At 35.1% G+C, this 22,059-nt stretch overlaps 2 protein-coding genes across 2 annotated transcripts; one reads left to right on the forward strand and one right to left on the reverse strand.

The window, feature by feature from the left end:
- The first annotated feature begins 8,522 nt into the window (after positions 1–8,522).
- Positions 8,523–11,857, forward strand: LOC110737571 (BES1/BZR1 homolog protein 4-like). The gene is made up of 3 exons (XM_021917910.1): positions 8,523–9,092; positions 11,177–11,769; positions 11,854–11,857. Exons 1-3 carry the CDS (start codon positions 8,853–8,855, stop codon positions 11,855–11,857), a joined length of 837 nt encoding a protein of 278 aa, XP_021773602.1. The 5' UTR covers positions 8,523–8,852.
- Positions 11,858–12,470: 613 nt separating this feature from the next.
- Positions 12,471–19,588, reverse strand: LOC110737827. Its single transcript, XM_021918172.1, has 5 exons — positions 19,140–19,588; positions 17,408–18,316; positions 16,827–17,027; positions 14,334–14,529; positions 12,471–12,934 (listed from the first exon to the last, which is right to left on the reverse strand). Exons 1-5 carry the CDS (start codon positions 19,239–19,241, stop codon positions 12,753–12,755), a joined length of 1,590 nt encoding a protein of 529 aa, XP_021773864.1. The 5' UTR covers positions 19,242–19,588; the 3' UTR covers positions 12,471–12,752.
- Positions 19,589–22,059: the final 2,471 nt, after the last annotated feature.

A 22,059-nucleotide genomic window follows, 5' to 3' on the forward strand; every position in this document is an offset into this window, starting at 1 on the left:
TAAAATTGAGCTTCTTCTTTAGACCACAAGCAATAACAGCAGCTGGTGCACTAAGAATGCCTAAGACACTATGTCTAGCTATGATTCCTACATCTTTTGTTGCCCGAAGTTGGTGCACCAAGAAATTCTCCATTTTCCTTACTCTAAAAAGAAGCCCCCACACAACCATGAACTTCACAACAACACAACCGCACAACCAAATACTCAACTCGACAACTACCATCAACTTAAAAGTAAATAATACAAACTCTAAAGTAAATTAAATAACCAAAAAATCATGTAATTGATACAATTGATACCTTTTTTGTCTTGTGATTCAATGATTCAAATGAGCAAATACTTAAGTTAAGATCATATAAGTTCATGTTAGATAAGTTACAAGATTAGTCGAATAAATAGAGCCAAACTATCTAAGACTTGTACACACTCTGGGTTAAAAACATCTATGAATTCAAGGAAAGATTCTGAACTCTTCTTTCTTCCTCATAAAATGGTGAGATTAATGAGGTAAATTGATAGAAGGTCCTTAAAACACATAAGCTAGTGACCCATATCTTGCCCATTTTTGGATCTCTCAGATTGCTGGAATACAACTCTTAGTCTAATAGGAGAATGCCCTTATTGTTTAGCAAATTTTTGAAGTAATGGTTGTTAAATAAGTTTGTCGAGCTCTGGTCGAGAGCAGTTGTCTTGTTCCCATCACCATTAACTGGGCACAAGCTCTGCAGCTGTGATACTAGGCTAGTGTCCATGGTTCTGTCTAGAGCTTAATATTAGAAAAATTGAACAGCCTTGAGTTGAAAGTAGCATATCTTGCCAATCTTATTGTATGAGCACCTGCATTAAAATTGTGAGCACCATTAGTATTTAGGAGATTCAAGAGTTAATCTTGTCAGAACTCTTATAAGTATGATAAAATGTATACCTTGTAAGGCCACAACATCAGTTAAGTTGAGGTCTTTATCACCAAACTTAGAAATGACGCTGTCTAGGGGATCAAAAGGAGAAGGAATATTTGAATTTGCTCCGGTCTGGTTGGCTATCATTCCATCTCTCCTTCCTAGCAAAACAATATACGAAGGCCCTCCACTTTGCAATATTAATTAATCAGTCAAGTACATGCATAAACCAATTAAGACTAATGGATCACGAGCAGCTATTCCAATTTATGTTCATTTTCATGTGTAATAATTATTTGCTCATTTGTCAAATGAGTAATGTGATTCTGTAGTTTCATTTCATTGCATCATTTTTTTTCTCTTTCTCCTTACACTTCTGATTGTTTTCAGGTCATAATCATTGAAAAACTTCATTCGGGGTATACCTTCTCAATTATTTCAATTGAAGTATACTAAAAGAAAAAAAAAAAAAAAGCTGAAGAAAGCTAGTGTTGCAATTGAAGAAAGCTAGTTGTTAGTGATATGATATCAACAACATCACCAAGGGACAGCAATCCAAGAGAATTCAAGGGAGAGAATTGAAGATTGTAATTGATAAGACAAGTTGACTTTTAAAAGAATCACATTTTGGCAATTATTGTATATATGGAAAGAAGGGCGGATTAGGAGGTTAAGCAATTGTTATGATGTTCTTAGGATTTGTATAGAGCAATAGAAGTATTAGTTTTTATGATGTTCTCAATGGGACAAATGACCAAATTTGACAAATGTGTTTGTGTTAATCTTGTTCTTTTAACCTTTGGTATGTTTATGCAATGGTAAACATTTTCTAAAAGTTGATCTTTCTTTTTTGATATTTACAAAAAAAATTATAGGTTATAGAATTACAAAACAATTCTTTGCTCATTTTTCAAATGAGCAAACTATTTAATGCACATTTGTCAAATGAGCAAATAATTCTTGCTTATTTTGTCAAATGAGCAAACAATTATTTGCTCATTTGTCAGCTTATAGGCCATGTTCCTCTCATTTGAGTATCATAAATGTCCTTTTTGACGGAATTGAACCCTTCATATGCTTTGATAGTTGAAAATACTAAAAATACTTGTTTGCTCATTTGTCAAATGAGCAAATACAATGGATACCTTTTATGCCTTATGATTCAATGATTCAAATGAGAAAATACAATTGATACCTTTTTATGAGGTTTTCAAATGAGCAAATGTGACACACAGTCCACCAAACTCGGAACAAGACAATACAAATTTAAAAATCAAATGAACAATGAATAAACAAGAATTTGTCATAAAATAAGCAAATAATTCTTTAAGATATATCAATTCAAAAATCTTCTCACTAGTAAAATGATGTTCGATACAAAATCTTCACACCATTATTTAGGAAGCACAACCCCAACAAAACAAACTATCCTAGTAGCAACAACAATAACACAACAATGATACTCAAATTTAAAATAAGAACATAAGAACGATCGTACCACAATAACACAACTTTGGAATTCGGTAATAAATCAAAAGTAAATTCAAAACTAAACATGACCATGGAACACAGCTTATTTTGCTCATTTGCTCATTTTTATATTTGCTCTTTTTTTTTCCGCTCATTTTACATACCTTCAATTGAAATTATCAAAATTATAACATTAATGTTAATAGAAAAATTAACAAGCAATACAAAAAGCTTTAATTGAGATTACTAAATGTTCATATTGCTCATTTTAATTAAGTTTGCTCATGATAAATTTTCTATATTACTACACATATTTAAATTTGGTCATTTTCAAATTTTTTGCTCATTTTATAATTTTTTTAAGTTCAAATGATTAAGAACATTCAATTGGAAAAAATAAGAACATAACAAGAGCATTCAATTGGAAATTTCACGACATGAATATAAAATTTTAACGAAAATTCAAAAGTAACATGTAATTCAAAAATTATCAGAACAATAAAATAAAAAATTCTCATATAGTAAGATTAACATGCAATTCAATACTTCTCAAATACTCAAATCAAAAATTTCTCATTGAATTTTAACGAAAATAATCAAAAATTTTAACGAAAATTATCCAAAATTTAACGAAAATAATTTATGTAAATTCGAAAATAATCAGAACAGAACAATTGGAAAATTCTCAAACACTAAGATTAACATGCAATTGAATAATATTTTGTAAATTTTGATGCTAAGATTAAACTAAGATCATTGAATTTACAAAATTTACAAAACTAAGAGAATTACAAACCTCAATAATCGATGGAAATTGGTACTTGTGAACAAGAAGAGGAGAGAGAAATTGTCGAGTTTGAAATTTTAATTAGACGCCATTGATAAAACCTTAAAGCTTCGTGGTGGAGAGAGAACAGAACAGAAAGTGCAAACAGAGCAAATAGTTAAGCATGGTTATTAGGAAAGGTTTATATTATTAATCTCAGCTGTTGGATTTAACACAATCTAATGGATGAGATTTGTTCTCACATAAGGGATGAGTTCTCACATAAAGGGTTTGTTCTCACCGGATCCCGACCCTTCAACGATCTTAAAATAAGAAGGGTCTTAAAATGAGAAGGAATCTTGACCATGCAAATTAATCCAACGATCAAATTTCACTTGTGTAAAATTATGCACATTTAGTACAAAAAATCAATTAGTTTAAAAATTTTGCACATTTAGTTTCCAGTTTTATATACTTCCTCCGTGTTTTAATAAGTGTTACATTTTGACCAAACACGCATGCCGAGACACAACTTTGACCATTAATTAATCTAATTATATATTAGTAAAATTATTAGAAAATTGATATTATGAAAGTATACATTATTACGAATTCAACAATGTATTATATAATAACATTTGTCTTTTATATAATAGTAAATTAATCAAGTCAAAACCATTATGTGAATAGAGAAAAAAGTCAAAATGTAACATTGTTAAAACACGGAGGGAGTATGTAACTTTTCACGTTTTCTCCTCCTCTACAACATCTCTCTAGCTTCCATAGAATTTATTTATTTATTTTTTTCTTCCATACATCAAGTTAGGATATTTCAAATTATAGAAAAATAAGAGAAAATATGACATTGGAAAGAGGAAAGATGAGGGATAAAGAAATTTTTTTGTACTACCACCAAATACGAGGTTAGCTCATAAATTGCACGTTTTAAACAAAATATATGCACACTTATATAAAAATATATGCAAATTGAGCTTTAAAATATAATTACCGCACAATTAGTTACAAATTTATGCACATTTAGTTACAAATTTATGCACATTTACTTGAAAAAATATGCACATATAGCTTAAATATTATGCAAATTTATTTTTTCATGTTTTCCTCGTTATCGTTCTTTTTCTCGCCGGACATTCTCATGGTTCCGACCACATGCATGGTCAGCCATCAACTACATCCACACCACTATTGAGTTCGCAGCACTAGAGCAAGTCCATATACATTACTTGGACGAAATATTAATGTAAAATTTAAAGAATTGAATACATAACTAACAACTATGAGGTAATAAATTCAAAGGACGTCAAAAATCCTAACAGACGGAGTTAACAGCGAAACATACGGAGTTTGAAAAGCACCCATCCAGAGTTAACAAATGCCTTCCATCTAAGCTAGTGATTTATTGTAGCCAAAAGAGGATGATTCCATCTGATTCATCTGATTATTGAAAACTCTTTCAATCCCACATATTCTTTTTCATCAAACCAATTATGGTATTCCATCCATTAGATATTAAACTTCAATTTTTTTTTTAAAAAAATAGAAAAGTCTCTTGCAAGAAAATCAAAGGAGGATAAAATGTAATTTGTCTTTCAAAGGAGAGCAGTTTTGTCTTCACATAATGGGAAGCATTATTAAAAAGGAAAAATGAAAATTAAAAATCCAACCTTTGCACTTTTTTCTCTAAAAAATCCAACCTTAAGTTTATTCCACAAAAATCCAACCTTTACCCCTTATCTTCATCTAAAGATCCATTACCTATTAATAACCGATTTTTGTAAGTTATATGCCACGTGTCAGCTATTAATAGGTCAATTATTATTTTAATTATTAAAAAAAGTAATTAAAAGAAAAGATAAAAAAAATAAACAAAAAAAATTCAGAAAACTCAGCCCCACCCTCCTTTCCTGACCACCCCATCCCCACCGGCCACCGGAACCCAGCAACCTCATTCCTCTCTCCACTGGAAAACCCACACCACTCCTCCTGCCGGCTAGTCGCCCCTACACTGCAGCAACACACACTACTGATGAATCACATTTATATAGGATTTATAGACACGTTTATGCTAAGTTTATAGTTGCTTTTTAGGTCTTTTTGTCGCTTTTTAGGTTGCAAATGTATAAGTTGTTTGCTTTGTACTCTATTACGCTCTATTTGTGTTTTACTTAATGTTTCAGGTGATTTCATAGTCATTTGGATGCTTTCGAAGTGTTTGGATGGAGTTGATTCGGATGATATTTGGATGAAAGGCGATGAATTGAGTTTATTAATCGAAGATCCCATGTTCGTGGATGTTGATTTTGATTAGTATGTGCATGAGGAATGAAAATAGCATTTACAAGGGTCGCTATGCATCTTTCGGAAATGAATTTGAGTTTAAAACGAAGAAAAACGATGGTTTGCAAAGTGTCAAAACAGACCTTTGGTCACTCTTTTGATCATAACTCAATTTCTACAAATCGGATCGAAGCAATTCAAATTGCGTTGGAAACTAGACTTGAAGAGATTTCCAATGATAGGACATACACTCCAAGAAGCTTCCTAGAACAAAAGTTATAGGCGTTTGAATCCAAGCGATGCAGTCTTCCTGCGGGTCTGTCCCGCGCCTAGTCGAATGCACCTGATGCTGCTGCCAGGCCACAGCCAAACCTGCGCCCGCAGGTTTTGGCAAGTGATCTTGACGCCACAAGCAACCTAAGCACATCCCGAGCAACGATGAGGCAACAACTCACCTTCATCTTTCGTCTTCGCATGCCACATCATCGTCTATTATCCAATAAACATACAACTTATGTAATTTATATTTTCTTATTTATTTTCTTTAATTATTTTTGGATTAGAATTTAGGTTTTTATAAATACTCAAAGGATATTATTTTTCCATTATGCCTTTTATACCTTTTATTTGACGTTTGTGAATTGTGAGTTTTCTCTTGAACCCTAATTTCTCCTGGGCAACTCCAGGAATTCTCCATGGATTGTTCTTGAGTTTATTAATTTTATTCATTAAGGTATTTTCTTTTCTCTCTTTTAATTATGTTTTCTTTATTAGATATAGGTTTATTTATTTATTTCATGCTTGAGTAGTTTATTTCTAGGGTTTGGGAATCCATGTTTATATAATGAATCTTGATTGATATTATTGATATTTTGATTATTGATTTCTCTAAATGATAGTGTTTTATTGTTAATCTTGCAACCTGATCAATTGTTTGATTAATTATTATTAATAAGAGTTTGAATCGAAAGATCTTACTTTTAGAGACTTACCTATAATTAGCAATTCTGAATATGCGACCGAACTACATATGTTGAATTGAGAGCGTTAAGACCCGACTGTAGGCTCACCAATTGCTCTAGTTAATTGATTAATTGAATTGTTATTGGTATTTTCATAGATTTATAACTATAAACATGGTGAACCATAACCCTAGGCCTTTTTATTGATTTTTATTCTTATTTCAATTTAGACTATATTACTACTCAATTTCGTAACATAGATTAGTTTCTCCACTTCCTTAGAAGTTAGATTGAATAGCCATCTGTCTGTGGATTCGACCCTACTTACCTTACTACATTGTTAGTTGGTTTTGTTAGGAATTTATTTTTGATAGGTGTACGACACTCATCAAATTTTGGTGTCGTTGTCGGGGAGACGACTTAATTTGATTTGACTTTTATTTTTTGGTTGAACTAAACTTGTATATATATATATATTTAATTTTGTATATACTTCCTTTTTGTTTTACTCTTATTGTATTGTCATGGAGTGGTACGATTATAATTCATATGGGATGAATGATTGTAATTTTCAAGGGCAATATGATTATAATTGCGGGTATTGTAATGCTAATGTTTTTATGTTTGATGCATCATATGATTATCAAAATTCACAAAATATATGCATGAATGCCTATGAAATTTCTAATTACCCTAGTGAGTCTTATATGTTTGTTTTTAATTCCTCTTACCAACCCCAAGTGGATAATTATACTCAACTCAATTCATCGAAGTGTAGGGAACTTTTTGATATGATGAATGAGTTTATTGTTAATCGGCATGAAGAACTTAACGAATTGATGCATGATTGCCAACGTATTTCAAAATCTATTGAATTACTTGCTATGCAACAATATACTAATCAACATGTGATACATGATGATAATGTTATTGGTTTTGAGGATTGTATTTCAATGGAGGAAAACTTTAATTTGACTCATGATATTTACTCCCCATCAAATGAAAGTATAATAGAGGAGAATAGTTTTTCATCTGTTTATGATCCCCATCAAAACGTTAATATGGTTTAGAGGTCGGAGAGAGAAGAAGTTGTTGCAATGGCGGAAGGAGGGAGGAGGGAGGAGGGAGAGTGAGTCTAAGCTAAGGGAGTCGAGGAAGAGGGTTTTTCTTCGAATTCAATGTCAGAGGAAGTGGGGATGGTGGTTTTAAGGTGGGAGTTTGGGGTTGAGGAAGGTAGAGGTTGTATTTTGGGTGGTTTTAGAGGGTGGATTGTGGTGGTTTTGGAGGATAAGGTGGAGAAGACGCCGAGCCTAGGTAGAAGTGATGATTTCGGCTAGGTGGGGCTTGTGGTTTCGAGCCTAGGTAGGAGTGGGAAAAGGGTTTCGGTTCTGGGTTTGGGAAGGGTGGGGTAAGTGGTGGCAGAGGTGGTGGTGGTGGAGGTGCGTGCTGCTGCGGTGTTGTTTCAGTTTTTGAGGAGAGAAAAAGAGGAGGAGTGAGAAGGGAAAGTGAGAGAATAAAAAATAAAAAATAAAAAATCTTTTTTACCTGTTTAATAGGTTAAAGGTCAAATGGATCTATTGGTGAACATGAGGTATAAAAGTTAGATTTTTATGAAATAAACTTAAGGTTGGATTTTTTAGAGAAGAAAGTGCAAAGGTTGGATTTTTAATTTCTATTTTTCCTATTAAAAATCTAGATAATCCCATAAAACTATAGAAATAAACCACGTAATAACATAAATTAGGTTTTTTGACCAGTAAAAACCAATGGATCAAAAACTCGTCCAAAATTCACTAGTGATGAGATGAGAGAAGATGGATGGAGGAGAAAGGATAATTCTCATTTTTTATGTTTTACTTTAACCCATAAAACGAACTCGGCAAGAGGACGACGAGCAAAACTGGGTGTCGACACACTTCTTTTTGACCAATTTAAATTAATAAAAATTGGGGGGCTAATTGCATTGGCTTGATTGGCCTAGCAAGCGAGTTAGGTTGTGCATGAGTTTCGTTTTTAAAAGACCGATACAAGTCTCGTATGACACATTTATTTCATGGCTTATTTTAAACACATATGAGCCATTTGAACACAAGACCCGCTGATATGGTAAAATTTTGTTGTAAAACCCAACATAGGCAAAGTGCCTAAAGTCATCATAGAGTTTAGGTTTAGGTTTGTTATAGCAGTGTCACAATCACTTCCAGCAAACGTCATTACCCCTTTTCTCCTACAAATTCCTACACTATATTATTTACCAATTACCAATTTACCACTACTTTTATTTGTTTGTCTTACAAGTATTACTTATACCTCCTTATAAAAATTTCCACACAAACTCTGAATTTCTAAAACTCCATTACCAACAATTCTACACACCCTCATCATCATCATCATCATCATCATCAACATTGTTATTTTTATTCAAACCCATTTATACATAAAGAAGATCTCAATACGATGGCACCAGGAAGTGGCGGAACGGCTTCGACAACGACTAGGACGCCGTCATGGAAAGAGAGAGAGAACAACAAGAGAAGAGAGCGAAAGCGTAGAGCCATTGCTGCTAAAATCTTCTCGGGGCTTCGAATGTACGGGAGTTATAAACTACCCAAGCATTGTGACAATAATCAAGTTCTTAGAGCTCTTTGTCATGAAGCTGGCTGGATTGTTGAACCTGATGGCACTACTTATCGAAAGGTTTGTCTCTTTCGATCTTTTCTTATTCATACATTCGTTGCGTAAATCTTTGCAGAACAGAGGGAGTATACGAAATAAAATGTTTGTGGATGAGTGGGAAATGATAATATGAGTTGTGAAGGGAGGATTGATATTAATTATTTATTTAAGTTAAATTAGTTTCATACGAATATTATTTTATGTCATCGATCTTAAAATTCAAGGTAATCAAGGTTAAAAGTATTGAATTCTCAATAAATTTGTTATGATAAATTTGTAATGATGCTGGGGGGCTTGGCAAAATGCAGCATTACCACAATAAACTGGACACCATGAGAAAAAATTAATGAGTGATTCATGTAATTAATTATTTGTGATTTTGACTAATTATAAAGTTACACGATTTAAGTAAAGGATGGATGGAGTATTTATATACAACTACTTGAATTTGTCGGTATCTACAATATACTTTGTTACAACTTATAAACTTATATTTAGTCCATTATGTAATGATAGGTTGTGAATTATGTACGTAGTTTGTCACCATGAAGATTTGAACCACAATCAATGGAATTAGTATCACTGTTTAACTCCCACATGTAGAAGAGGTATAAAGGACTTGGTAATATCTTGGCAATTATTGATTTTTCAGTATTTGTTTCTGTTTTTATGTTACAACTCATATGATCTCCTTTCGCCAAAATGGTAAAAAATAATGATCATCAATTCTTCTTGGACTTCTGTTATAATAATGCACCATGGACCATAATTTCCATTTGACCATATCTTATTCCATTAATTATTATAAACCATGCATCATATATTCATATCATGTGTTTTGAATTACTAGTATTAATTAATGTTCATCTTAATTAATCAAGGGCTTTTTTTAAAATAAAAAGAATGAATTATAAAAATTGTTTTATGTAATTTTGACCCAAAAAAAAAAGGTGGGAGAAAATGGTTGGGATATGATTAGACCTCAAAATTTTCATTGGAAAATGACCAAAATACCCTTTTTGCAAAATGATTTGACCTTTTGTGAGATTCAGGAGTAGGGGCAAATATGTCAAATGATAGGACTTAGTAGTAGAAGTGTAGCAGTGCTTTGCTCAGCTACTGTGATTCTCTGAGCAGTGACCACTATTGTGATGCAAATTCGGCTTTTGTCAGAAATCGTGGGATTCAATAATTTAAGGGTCAATTTTACTGCGTTTTTTCTGACTACTTTTTCGTACATTTTGTTGCATAAGGAATTAATGATCATTTTTATTAAGATTTATTTTTAAAAGAGTGGAGATCGTTGTACTTGATTTATCTTTGGAATTTGAGTACGTAGTATGATTTTACTTGTTTGGTGAGAATATCTTAGGGTAATTTGATTCATCGTGGATGAGAGTTAGTGCTCAGATAAGTATATGTAAGAAAGTATGTATTGCGTTCGTTTCATATGCAGTGATCCAATTTTTTATATCTCATAATGTGAAACGGAGGTGATATAAAGTATGTATAATTTACAATTATGACTTTAAATTAGTAATTTATTATTTGATTCTTTTGGTGAATTTAAATAAATTCTAAGGTGGACTAAAATAAATTTTGGGTACTTGGCCATAGGCACGATAAAATAAATGATGTAGGTGTGAGTGCGCGAGTGCGTGAGGGTGTGAGTACGTGACTATATGATGAGTTATGTATTTTTATGAAAAGGGAAAAAATGAGGAAGGATGGTGTAGCTTGAAGGCGTGATAGCGTGAGTGTGTAGTTACGTGATGCCAGACTAGACGTCCTCCTTTGCTCCATTCTTTACATTGGACATATATATATATATATATATTTGGTTGCCCATAGAAACATTTGGAAATTCTAATGTTGCTAAAATCAATTCGACTTAAACAATCCAATCCCATCCATATTAAGCCTTATTGCCCTGAGCCCCTGATATACACAAGACACTGTTCTGGAAGACTGGAAACATGCTAATACACAACAGTAGTAAGCATGAAAAAATTCGTCAAAAAGCAAAAATCATCATAAACATTCTGTATTGTTATGCTTATTTAGCTTACACTTTCATGGGTCCAATATTTGTTCTTCTAATGCAGGGGTGCAAGCCTATCAAACCCTTGGGCATCACAGGCAGGTCTATATCAGCGAGTCCATGCTCATCATACCAACCGAGCCCTAGTTCTTCTTTCCACCTGAGCCCTGCATCCTCCTCTTTAGCAAGCCTTGCTTCATCTTCTTACACCGCTAACACAACTTTTCTCCAAGGGACTTCTCTGATTCCATGGCTTAAGAACCTGTCACCACCACCCTCGTCTTCCAAGCTACCTCATCTCTACATTCATGGAAATTCCATTAGTGCTCCTGTAACCCCTGCTTTATGCTCATCTCCTACCTCTCCGACATTCAACCTTGTCTCTTCTCATCATCCATTTGGTGGATTCTTTACAGCAAATGCTGTGGTTGGGGGAGGTTCTTCTCGAATGCTGTCGCCTCTGCAAAGTGGAACTTGTTCTCCTGCTATTCCTGCAGGATGTGATCACAGTGCTGGTGTTCCAGTGTCTAGAATGTCAGATGAGTTTGCTCTCAGGAGTAATGCCAAGGGACTTCTCAAAGCATGGGAAGGAGAGATCATTCATGAAGATTGTGGATCCGACGATCTTGAGCTCACACTTGGATCCTCCAGGACAAGGTACTTTTGAGTTGAATAGCATAACTCACTACAAATAGGCTGCACATTTGGCTGATATGCCTGGCTCATTGAAATTTCTTGCAGGTAAGAGATTCAGACACTGGGAAGTGATGCAGCTAGATCTAAATTAAGTAAAACCTGACATGGTTTATAATGGAAGATTCAAATTTATACTGATTAATGTCAATTAGCTGTGTGGTAGCTTATTAATTTTTAGAGAAGTCAGTAAATCATGCATCACTTGCGCAGCGTTGCTCGCAGATGTTTTACTCTAATGTTTTGTACTGACTTGGTTTCATTGTTACAATCTGCAATCTCGTGTTAGGTTTGCATTTGGAAATTGAAACTCGTTTTAAATACAGTGATTGGAAGTTGAACCTGTCATAGATGTTCTAACTTTGAGCTTCTCATGCTATAATGATCCCTTTTCCTCCAGATTTTTATGGATATATCTTTGTAATGCATAATCATGCATCCGCTATGGTTTACTGGTAGCATGCTACTATTGAGTACTATGTACATTGATTTACCCGGCCTTCTAACAAGACCATCAAACGTACAGCGATACCTCTTTGAAGCTCTTGCCTCCAAACAGTCAACATCAGTGGCTTAAACACGAGGCCACTGAGGCAACGGAAAACACAAAGCTTAGGCAATTTCAAGTTTTCATGAGGCCACTGAGGCAACGGAAGACGCAAAGCTTAGGCAATTCCAAGTTTTCAACAATTTTTGTTTTCAACAATGTTAATATTTACAATCAGATTGTTTCAAAGAACTTTCTAATTTTAATGATTATTTACCGTAAACATAAATCAATGTTTGTAAATTTTGCTGTACAAATTGTATACGCCATTAAGTGCCTTTTGTAGAATAATAAATCAATGAGATGGCGTAACTTGAAGAATTAGGAGGCTGAGAGAATCTACAGTTGAAACCCAAGCTTGGGACGAAGCCAATATTATATATACAAAAGTTTCAGACCTTCATCTCTCCAATTTCTGATATAAATCTGATAGTGCATCATAGAGGATAGCGGCAGCAGGAGGTCGTGGCAATGAAAGCAAAATGTCAGACGCCTTCAGAGATGAATTGCCATAAAATCTGGAATTTTCTTTATGACGAGCAGTAACTATATTACTCTCAAGGGAACAACCAACAAATGCACCTGTACAATCATTGATGTAAATCAGCCATTAGACTACTCATTAGAGCTAAGTAATGACTAAAGGATTGTTAGAAGTTCTTCAGCAGCGGGTCAACTATTACACTTAAGCCAGTAAAGGAAATGCTTTCAGATAGAAATGTTCAACTTAGTGAATCAAGAAATGGAAATTTAAGAACATACAAATGTATGGATGCAACTCTATGATTGAAACCTTAAGTCAAGCCTGTTAATATTAGGCAAGTTTTCCTGCCCATATATTCTCTGTTGCAACTTCTTTTCAGCTATAGAAGTATTCAATTATGACAAATCACTCAAGATACCCTTCTATTGTCAATTATGACAAATCACTCAAGATACCCTTCTATTGTGCTACAATAAGTCTATAATCAGCATAACACATATGCATCAACACTCCCAATAATGTCAATGACAGCTGAAACTTCTTCATATCATGGCAAAAAGTGTGTTTTGTCATCGATTTCCTCAACTGAGGCGTTTGTTAGCAGGAAATTAAGGGAGAGGATGAGACTTTATATCCCAACAATATAATTTCCAATGTTTGTTTTAGGTTTATGGGAAATAAACTCATAATTTCCTCTATCTCAACTCCCAACATTTTATTACAGTGGGGATGGAGTAGTGACTAGTGACTTAGTGAGGGATTGGAAAAGACTAGAATAGTCATTAATGAAAAGGAAGAGGAAGGAAGAAGATTAGTAAGGGTAATTCTCTTCAGCTACCAAACAAGAGATTTTCAGTGTCATGAATTCCCAATGCAAGAACCTATTCCCAATCCTTACTCCACTCTCAAATCCGCAAAATCCTATCCCAAATACTGAACACCTCTAACTTCACATAATTCTTTATACCGGTGTCATAATTTTATCAGTGAATCAAAAGGCGCCTATAGATCATAGGGCATTCGAGTAACTGAAACGACAGTTGGTCCATCTGAGTTGTAGACTAGTAAAGTAGTACTATTTTTTCGTCTATCCCCACAAACTACCAGATGGCAGTGGCTTGTAACTGGGGAGAAAATATAAAAAGATTTTTGAGCATAGATTCCTCTGGGAAACCAACCTCTCTAAAAAAAATTCATGATACTGAATACTGACAACTTGTACTGATTTCACAAATCATATACCCAACCCGACATCACTCCAAGGTATTACATTATATTCCTTGGTTCTTTTTCAATTGCCAAAGTAGTTACTGTCTACAATTCTACATGCACAAATATGCTCTGTGGTCTAGAATATGGACCCTTCACATTAAAAAAAAAAAATCTAGAAAAGCGTACACCATCATAAATTTTATTCCAATTATGTGAATGTTTAGAAAACACAAGGGAGTCAATAGAGGTATCAATCAATTGGCTGAAAATTTTGCAGCAATGTACCTTTACTGCAGCTATATGTATAACAAGCCGCAACACCTCCATCTCCAGCACGTATATCTGCTTCTGCAGCCCTTCCCACAACACCAGCAGATGCACTCATTCCAGCACCAAAAGAGATGTGCATATTTCCTCCAAACATCTTGACAGCTTCACTAGTTCTCAACACAATTATAAAATCTGTACATTGTCCTCCTACCTGTAAAACAATGCCATCGTCATCACCTTTACATTCAAACCTCATTTACTCTCAAATTCCACATGAATTGGGGAAAAAAAAAAGGTTAGGGAAGGTTTAAAATGAATCACAATAAAAATGGAGCTAACATTTAGTGGTCCAATACTCCAACGACTAAATAACACAGAGATAAACATGAAATCAGATTATCAAACCAAGAATTTTTTTTTTTTATTTATTTATTGGAATTTGGATTAACAAAAGAATTTATAAATGACATAAAAGCAAGCAGAACGCCATAAACAAGACCAGGGCTTCAATATGTACATCATTTACAGGACCAAGATTCATAAAAATGCTAATGCTAATTTTAAAAAAGGCCACCCTTGTAGCAAATCAGTGAAACAGCTAAGCACTAACTCCATCAAAGGACAGCTATAGACACCACTTTATCTCATAAGGACTCTCAACTAGAGCTTTTACCCTGGAAAATCCAGTCTTCCTTACAAGCTACCTTCCATAAAGTTCTCCTTCCCTTAAGCCTCCCAAATGTAATTCAATGCACAAACAAATGATCCACGTGAGGTAGCAAACACACTCAAAGATTCAAAAAATTGCAAACAACCTGTCCTAGGGAAAGGAAGCCAGCCTGCAATGTACTCCATTATAAAGTAGGCTTCCGAACTCCTCACTACCAAGGCATAAGACAGAGAAATTAAGAAATGGACTATTATAAAATCTTTTTTTCCTCCAGATTTTCTATACTGCTAAGCCAATCCAAAAAAGTAGGCACATGCAGTCCACATGAAATGCCTTTTATTCATAGGGAAGTTAGCTTTTTAGAAACATTTGGTGAGTGGAAGAAGACCTAGTCTGTAATTGTCTGAAACTGAGATACTTGGGTAAAAGGAACCCACAAAAGCACAAAAGAAGAAACCCCCAGGACCCAACCAAAGACCCTGAGACTTGGGACTCTATTCAGAGGCAAGCAAAGACCCTGAGACTTGGGACTCTATTCATATCAATTGATGCTTAACTTATAGAGATTATGGTTTTGAATATAAGCATTGTATCTGAAAGAGTTTTCTATAGCCTTTGACAAGGGGGAAGAAAGGCTGTGTTATGGAAGACATTTGAGAAGCCTTTAAAAACTTCTCAGTCTTACAGACGTTAGAGAAGCATTTTGAAGGCAATTTTCCGTGTTTCCACCACATTAATGGAAAAATGCAGCGTCTCTCCCAAATCCATGCTTTTAGACAACTAGGCAACACCAGGAAAGGAAGTTATTCATATTCCCACAAGGTCAAAATGAAGTAACACTGATTTATTTAATCTTCAAGGGTATTTAGATATAAGCTTTCATCCTTTCCAATCATATGCACCAGCAGGCCAGCCGCATGACAATAAGTCGGCAATTCACCCATATACAAAATCATCAAAACAAGCTCTTTTTAGCTGAGATCAAGGAGATTCCAAAATTTAGCTTATGAGTTGTCTAGTGACCTGAGACTATAGCTCATCACAGAGACTCACGTGCGTCTTTATGAAACTTCCAAAATAGCAGAATCGCAATGATGCAGGACACTGTATCACCTCAAAGTGCTTGTAAAACCCCTCAATGTATGTGTTGAGCAATTTTCAATTTTCCTTTTTTTGTTTGGTACACCCAGGTGACCCAGCCACCCAAGTTTCCACAAAAGAATGCCGAAATTTCATCAGATATTTGGTAATATATACTCATACTTCCTCTGTTCACTAATAGTTGCGCCGTTTCTCTTTTAATGGTCAAAATTTAAATTTTATTTATTTATATTCTCATTAATATATGAGGAAAAAATTGTCACATGATATCTAACGATTTCATCTCAATTTATATTTTCATAAACTAAGATTTATAACTTTTACTAATGTACAAATAGAGAAATCCATGGTCAAACAAGTGCATTAGAGACTGTGTCACCATGAAATATATGGTGCAACTATTAGTGAACGAAAGAAGTATTAGCGCAAAATCAATTTAATCCTTATAAACCTTGTTTTATAAAGGTGAGTATTTTTATTTTGAATTAAAAACATGACAAGGTGGATATTGTCAAAAAGTTACTCATTGATATTTGATACATCAATAATTCAACAACCTAAATATAAATAAATAGATAAAAGCAGCATTAAAGCATGCAGGCAAAAGCTACAGAGATGTGTTGCATAAAAAAGGAAACATGATGTTTGTAAATCAACTGAAATATTTTGACAATCATCTTCAATGCATAATATTAACTTCAATGAAGTCACATCCAAGAAAAAGGAAAGAGTGTCACCTGAACTCCCCAACCCAAGCCAAATGAAGCAATGGCAGAAGGAGCAGACCAAGAACCATCTTTTCTTCGAGCGACAACCAGGCCAGTACCTACTTTGTAAGTCATGACAGTACCAACTTTGGCGACAGTGAGAATGGCAAGGCCTTTTGCCTGCTTCAAAATAGCATCAGGGATGCACTTTTCATTTGACATAGAACCCATCTGTACATTATTTTCATGAATATGCTATTCCTTTAGTTGATTCGCAATAAAAGAGCAAATTCAAAGTTTAAAGAAAGAAAACAACTCCATCAATGCAATAATTTTAATGTTTTCATGATAATTAATTAATTATGCACAAAGGTACACCACAACACTACAGCCAAAGAAACTATACTTGTTAATTAGTAATTTCGCAGTTTCAGTGCTTACACTACCACAACACAGTATTTACCAAAATCTACATATGAAACTAATAAAATGTATGCACAAACTGCATAATAAGTTCACAAGCTCTATCCTACCTGAAGTGGGACGAAAGTAAGAAATTTACAACTAATATATTATTAAAAAACAAAAAGCACATTCATATGCGTAGATACCTTGTTATAGCTTTTGAGTGCATTTGTTGCCTTGTAAATCTCATATTCCATGGACTGACCCCAAGGGAAATTAAGCCAAGATCTCAAGGTACTGAGATCTGTCAAATCATGGGTTGGCAACTGTGCAGCACGACTAACTTGGTCCATCAAATACCCCTGCACAGACTCCAAACGCACACCGCACACATCACAGACTCGTTGTGGATCTGAAGTACGGAACTTCACAGGCAATAGGCTCCTCCCCTTTGAGCATTCATTGCAGAACACTCCCCCACAAAAGCGACAGTGATGCCTGGAGCAGATAATAGGATGAAAACGAACACTACAAAGCATGCAGGCTGATGCAGAACTGTCAGGAAGCCAACGTGGAGGCTCTGCCTCCAAAATCTCCTGCACATTCACTATTGTTGCCTCAGTGAGAGTTTGAGCCATTTCCTTCCATGCTTGCTCCAGAAAGTTAGATGTTATCCAGGAGAGTTGTCTTTGATGAAAGTCCCCAGAAGCAATCGCCTTCACCTTCCCACCAGCCACAATCATAATCTCCATAACCACATCCCACATTGTTAGCTCCTTATTTTCTCCAATAAAATGATCCCAATCCATATCTGTGTCTGGCAAGTAGCCCCCATTTAAAGAAGGATTCGAAGCCCATTTTTCATGTTCACTTTCTGGAAGAGGAGGGACAGAGACAGGAATCCAAAACCCAGTTTCCTCAGAAACAGGGGCATCATAAATGAAGATTTTACCATGCTTCTTATGGCCAGTGACTGTATTGTGCATGACATCATTATTCATCTCAGGATCTGAAGAAGACTTTATTTCAGAATGCACTGTCTCTCTCTTCTCTTCTTCTACTTCATCAGCTACTCCATTCTCGCACTTTTTTACACATCTCTCGTCCTCTTTAACCTAACCATGCACAAGCATTACCATTCAAGTCAACTAAAACAGGTAATATTGACACCGAAAAATATATCTACATATATCACAGTAAATTACAAGTGATGACTTGTAGCAATTTTCATTACATACACTGCTAATCGCATACAAAACAGTGCTTCACAACTCAACCATGAGACTGTATACAATTAATTTGCATCTACATTCATTCTTTTATTCTTCTACATTCATTCTTTTATTCTAATTTGAAAGTAGGTTTGTAATCTCAAATAAGCTAAACATACAATACCTTCACACAAAAAAATGCTAAACTTTCAATAAGACAGCCTTTCCACACTTTCTAAATCATTAACCCTCATCAGTGCAGTGTCTAAGACTTCAAATTCCTGTTTGTTTACGGCTAGACTGAACCAGAAGTTCAAACTCAAGAGGGAATACTTAACCTGCCCCTCAAAACACGGGGTAATGGACGCGTTGGCAAAAGTTGATCATGATTTTCAGTTTTTTCACACTTATTAATCACTTAAAAGCGATTCAAAAACAACCAAAGTATAACAATCAGCAATTCAAAACATAAGAATCAAATTAGAACCCTAAAATAATCAACACCATAATTCTACCTAATCACAACACTCTAATCAAACCAAAAACATACCCCTTTTGATCACACAATAATTCCTCAATCAATCAATCAAAAAGTTGCAACGAATTGCATAATATCAATCAATCAATCAATCAGAACAATATAAATTCTGAATAATCAAAATACTTGTAACAATTTACATAATAATTCAATTAAACTAACAAAATTTCAACAACAAATTCAAATTACCAGCGTAGGAAACGCGCGAGGTTCATAATCATGGAGTTCAATCTTCGGGTATCGAAAATTGCTGCTCTCAACTGACGAAGAAGGTTCGAAATTATCTTCCATGAATAAATCAATTAAATTCGATGAACAACCATAGGAGTCAATGATTACTTCTTTGCTTTCGTCTTCAGCTTCTGCTGATTTTTATTCCAGAAAAAGAAATCAAAAATTAGTGCAAATTAATTGGATTTTTCAAGAAAATTGGGAATCTAGGTTAAATTTGATTGAAATCAGATTAGATGAGTTGGGATTATAATGATGAAGACGATGTTGCTTTAATTGATAGAATTTAGAGTAGTTTTAATGGTGGAAGGAAACAAATTTTGGGTAGAGGCAGAGAGCCCAAGTAGACTTGATCATTTGACGTGGCCCTTACATTAACCCAACGCTTTGTTGTTTTGAGTATTCCGGCATTTTGGTGTGTACCTACCTTTAGATGTATCGAATTAATCGATCAATAAAATTTTATTTGGGTCAACCTTTCAACTTATTTTCTCTATACTCTACTCCTTCCGTGTTTTAATAAGTGTTACACTTTGACTGACATATAATTTTAGGCAATTTCATTGACTTAAATAAAGTAAGAGGTAAGTGGAATATTTGGAGTATTGAAAATAATAATAATAATAATAATAATAATAAAAGGATTGATAATTTATTGAAAAGTAATGAATGTAATAAGGAAGAAATAAAAAAATTAAATACTAAAAAATAAAAAGTAGTAGTGGCTATGGCTGAGGATCACGAAAGGTAAAAAATATAATATTAAAATTTAGCTTATTGTTAAAAAAAAAAAAAAAAAGTGTAACACTTATTAAAACACGGAGAGATAACTTTTTATTAAATTTTATAATCTATACTTAGTATTTAAAAACACAAACCACAAATCATTTATATGTCACATGTCATAACAAATCACTCATATGCCACATGTCACTTCCCTTGATCTTTTCTTTTTTTGTATTCCCTTTTTAATATAAAAATTAAAATAAATATATTATATAATGTTAAAGTCTTTATATAATATATTGTATTCCCTTTTTAATTTAAGTAAGAAAATGAAGTATTTCGTTTCCACCATAATAAAATAAAGTTGAACTAAGTTAACATTACATAAACATATGAAGTATAATAAAAAAAAAAAAAATAGTCTTTTCATCTCTTAAACCTAACTTAAACTAATATGCCATTCATATCCTACAATATTCATGTATATATACCTAACTAAACTCCTTCATCTTCATCCACAGTTTCACCCTCACTCTTTATTTTCTTTTAAGTTTCACCTCAATGGTCATGAAACAATTACTTCATATTTTATATCAAAAGTTCCAACTACTATTGAAAAGTGATTAGGGGATTTTTATCCACCAATCACCATCTGACAAGTGGACCAACCAGGTTCCGCCACGGGTCCTTCACGAAGGCCAATAGGAGCCTGCCACGTGTCAATCACAGATTCGTCCTCTACGGACCAATCAAGGCACGCCACGTGTCCACCCATGCCCAATAGGAAAACCGGCCATCAAGGCCCAATCCAGTCTAGAGGCCCGATCAGCCCTAGGTTTACCTTAAACCTAGAGAGTGGCACGCTTCTCAAGGCTATAAATACCTCCCTTAATCCTCATTAAGGGGAGATTACGAAAAATACATTAATTACACACAGTAATAACCGGCTGATCTCGCTAACAAAGCAGATTACCAACACTAAGCACTCTCACCTAGAGAGATCTTATTACTTTAATTTCCGTATTAATTACTCCTTAATCAGGTACTAACTTGACCGTTGGAGGCGGAGCTCTCAGGAGTCTCCGTTATTTTGCAGGTACAGGCGTCCGGTTCCAGTCTCGGAATTGTAACTCTCCCGCAGGACATCAGAAAACCCCGAAACATTTGGCGCCGTCTGTGGGGAGAGTACTTCAGAGATGGCATCCAAGTCTGTACCGACTCCAGAAGAGAGGCGTCCCCTAGACGACCCTCAAGTTCAGTCGGACCATGATACCGAAAGTGAATTTGAAGTTGAAACTCATACAGCTCCAGACGGGACCCTAAGGGCCCGACGTACCCGTCATACCGAAAGGAGGGAACGGGAGCATCTTCAAACAGGAAGCGAGCCAGCAGGCGCACCGCTTGCTCGGCAACAGCCGACTGATGGGTCTGCTCCCATCACAAGGAACGAACTCATGACCTTCATGAGGGACTTCAAGGGAGAGATTCAAGAGTTGATCAACAAAAAACCGCCTGCTTCAGTCAAGGAGCAGTCGGCCAAGAAACCTTCCACTTCACTGAAGAGGAAGCCAGTTCAAGGGCGAGAGGCAACTCCTCATCCTAAATCCAAGAAGCGGGAGCCACTTGCTCTTGATTTCACAAAATTCCGTTATCCTACGGGAAATAGGAAACCGGTTCGTCATATTCAGGCGGACGGGTCAAAGCAAACGTTCACAGATGCTCGGCTCCTGCTAGAGCAGAAGAAGAGTGACCGATTATCAGAGTCGGCTTCTACTTCAAATTTTCAAGACAGTTTGCGAAATGCCTCGATGAGGCATACTCAGTCGTACCATGAGAGTCAGTCAGGCGGCACCTCCCGTCAGTCCGGCTTTCATAGTGCCCAGGCGGTACCAAACTTACCATTTGTGCCGCAACAACAGTATTTTATGCAGCCACCTCCATTTGGTGGACCTGCAGCAAAAAACGTCCAACCTATGGACTGGCAGCTACGGTTGCTTAGACTTGGTGAACAGCCGTCGGCCTTCTCCAAGGAAATTACTGAAGCCGCTCAGCCGGCCAAAGTAAAAAATGTTCTAGTAGGCGCCTATGACGGCACTACTAACCCAGAAGACCATCTGATGGCATTCACCAACCTGATGTACCTTCAAGGGTT

This window comes from Chenopodium quinoa, unplaced genomic scaffold, assembly GCF_001683475.1.
Source record: "Chenopodium quinoa cultivar QQ74 unplaced genomic scaffold, ASM168347v1, whole genome shotgun sequence".
NCBI lineage: Eukaryota > Viridiplantae > Streptophyta > Magnoliopsida > Caryophyllales > Amaranthaceae > Chenopodium > Chenopodium quinoa.

What these genes read in the sequence shown, in the direction of transcription:
- LOC110737827 (XM_021918172.1), bottom strand. Translation starts at nt 19,241, where the DNA reads ATGGAAGATAATTTCGAACCTTCTTCGTCAGTTGAGAGCAGCAATTTT. An exon ending in CTCGCGCGTTTCCTACGCTG is followed by an intron (nt 18,317 to 19,139) that starts GTAATTTGAATT and finishes GTGCATGGTTAG; the next exon opens with GTTAAAGAGGACGAGAGATG. An exon ending in GCTTGGGTTGGGGAGTTCAG is followed by an intron (nt 14,530 to 16,826) that starts GTGACACTCTTT and finishes ATTGTTTTACAG; the next exon opens with GTAGGAGGACAATGTACAGA.
- LOC110737571 (XM_021917910.1), top strand. Translation starts at nt 8,853, where the DNA reads ATGGCACCAGGAAGTGGCGGAACGGCTTCGACAACGACTAGGACGCCG. An exon ending in ATGGCACTACTTATCGAAAG is followed by an intron (nt 9,093 to 11,176) that starts GTTTGTCTCTTT and finishes CTTCTAATGCAG; the next exon opens with GGGTGCAAGCCTATCAAACC.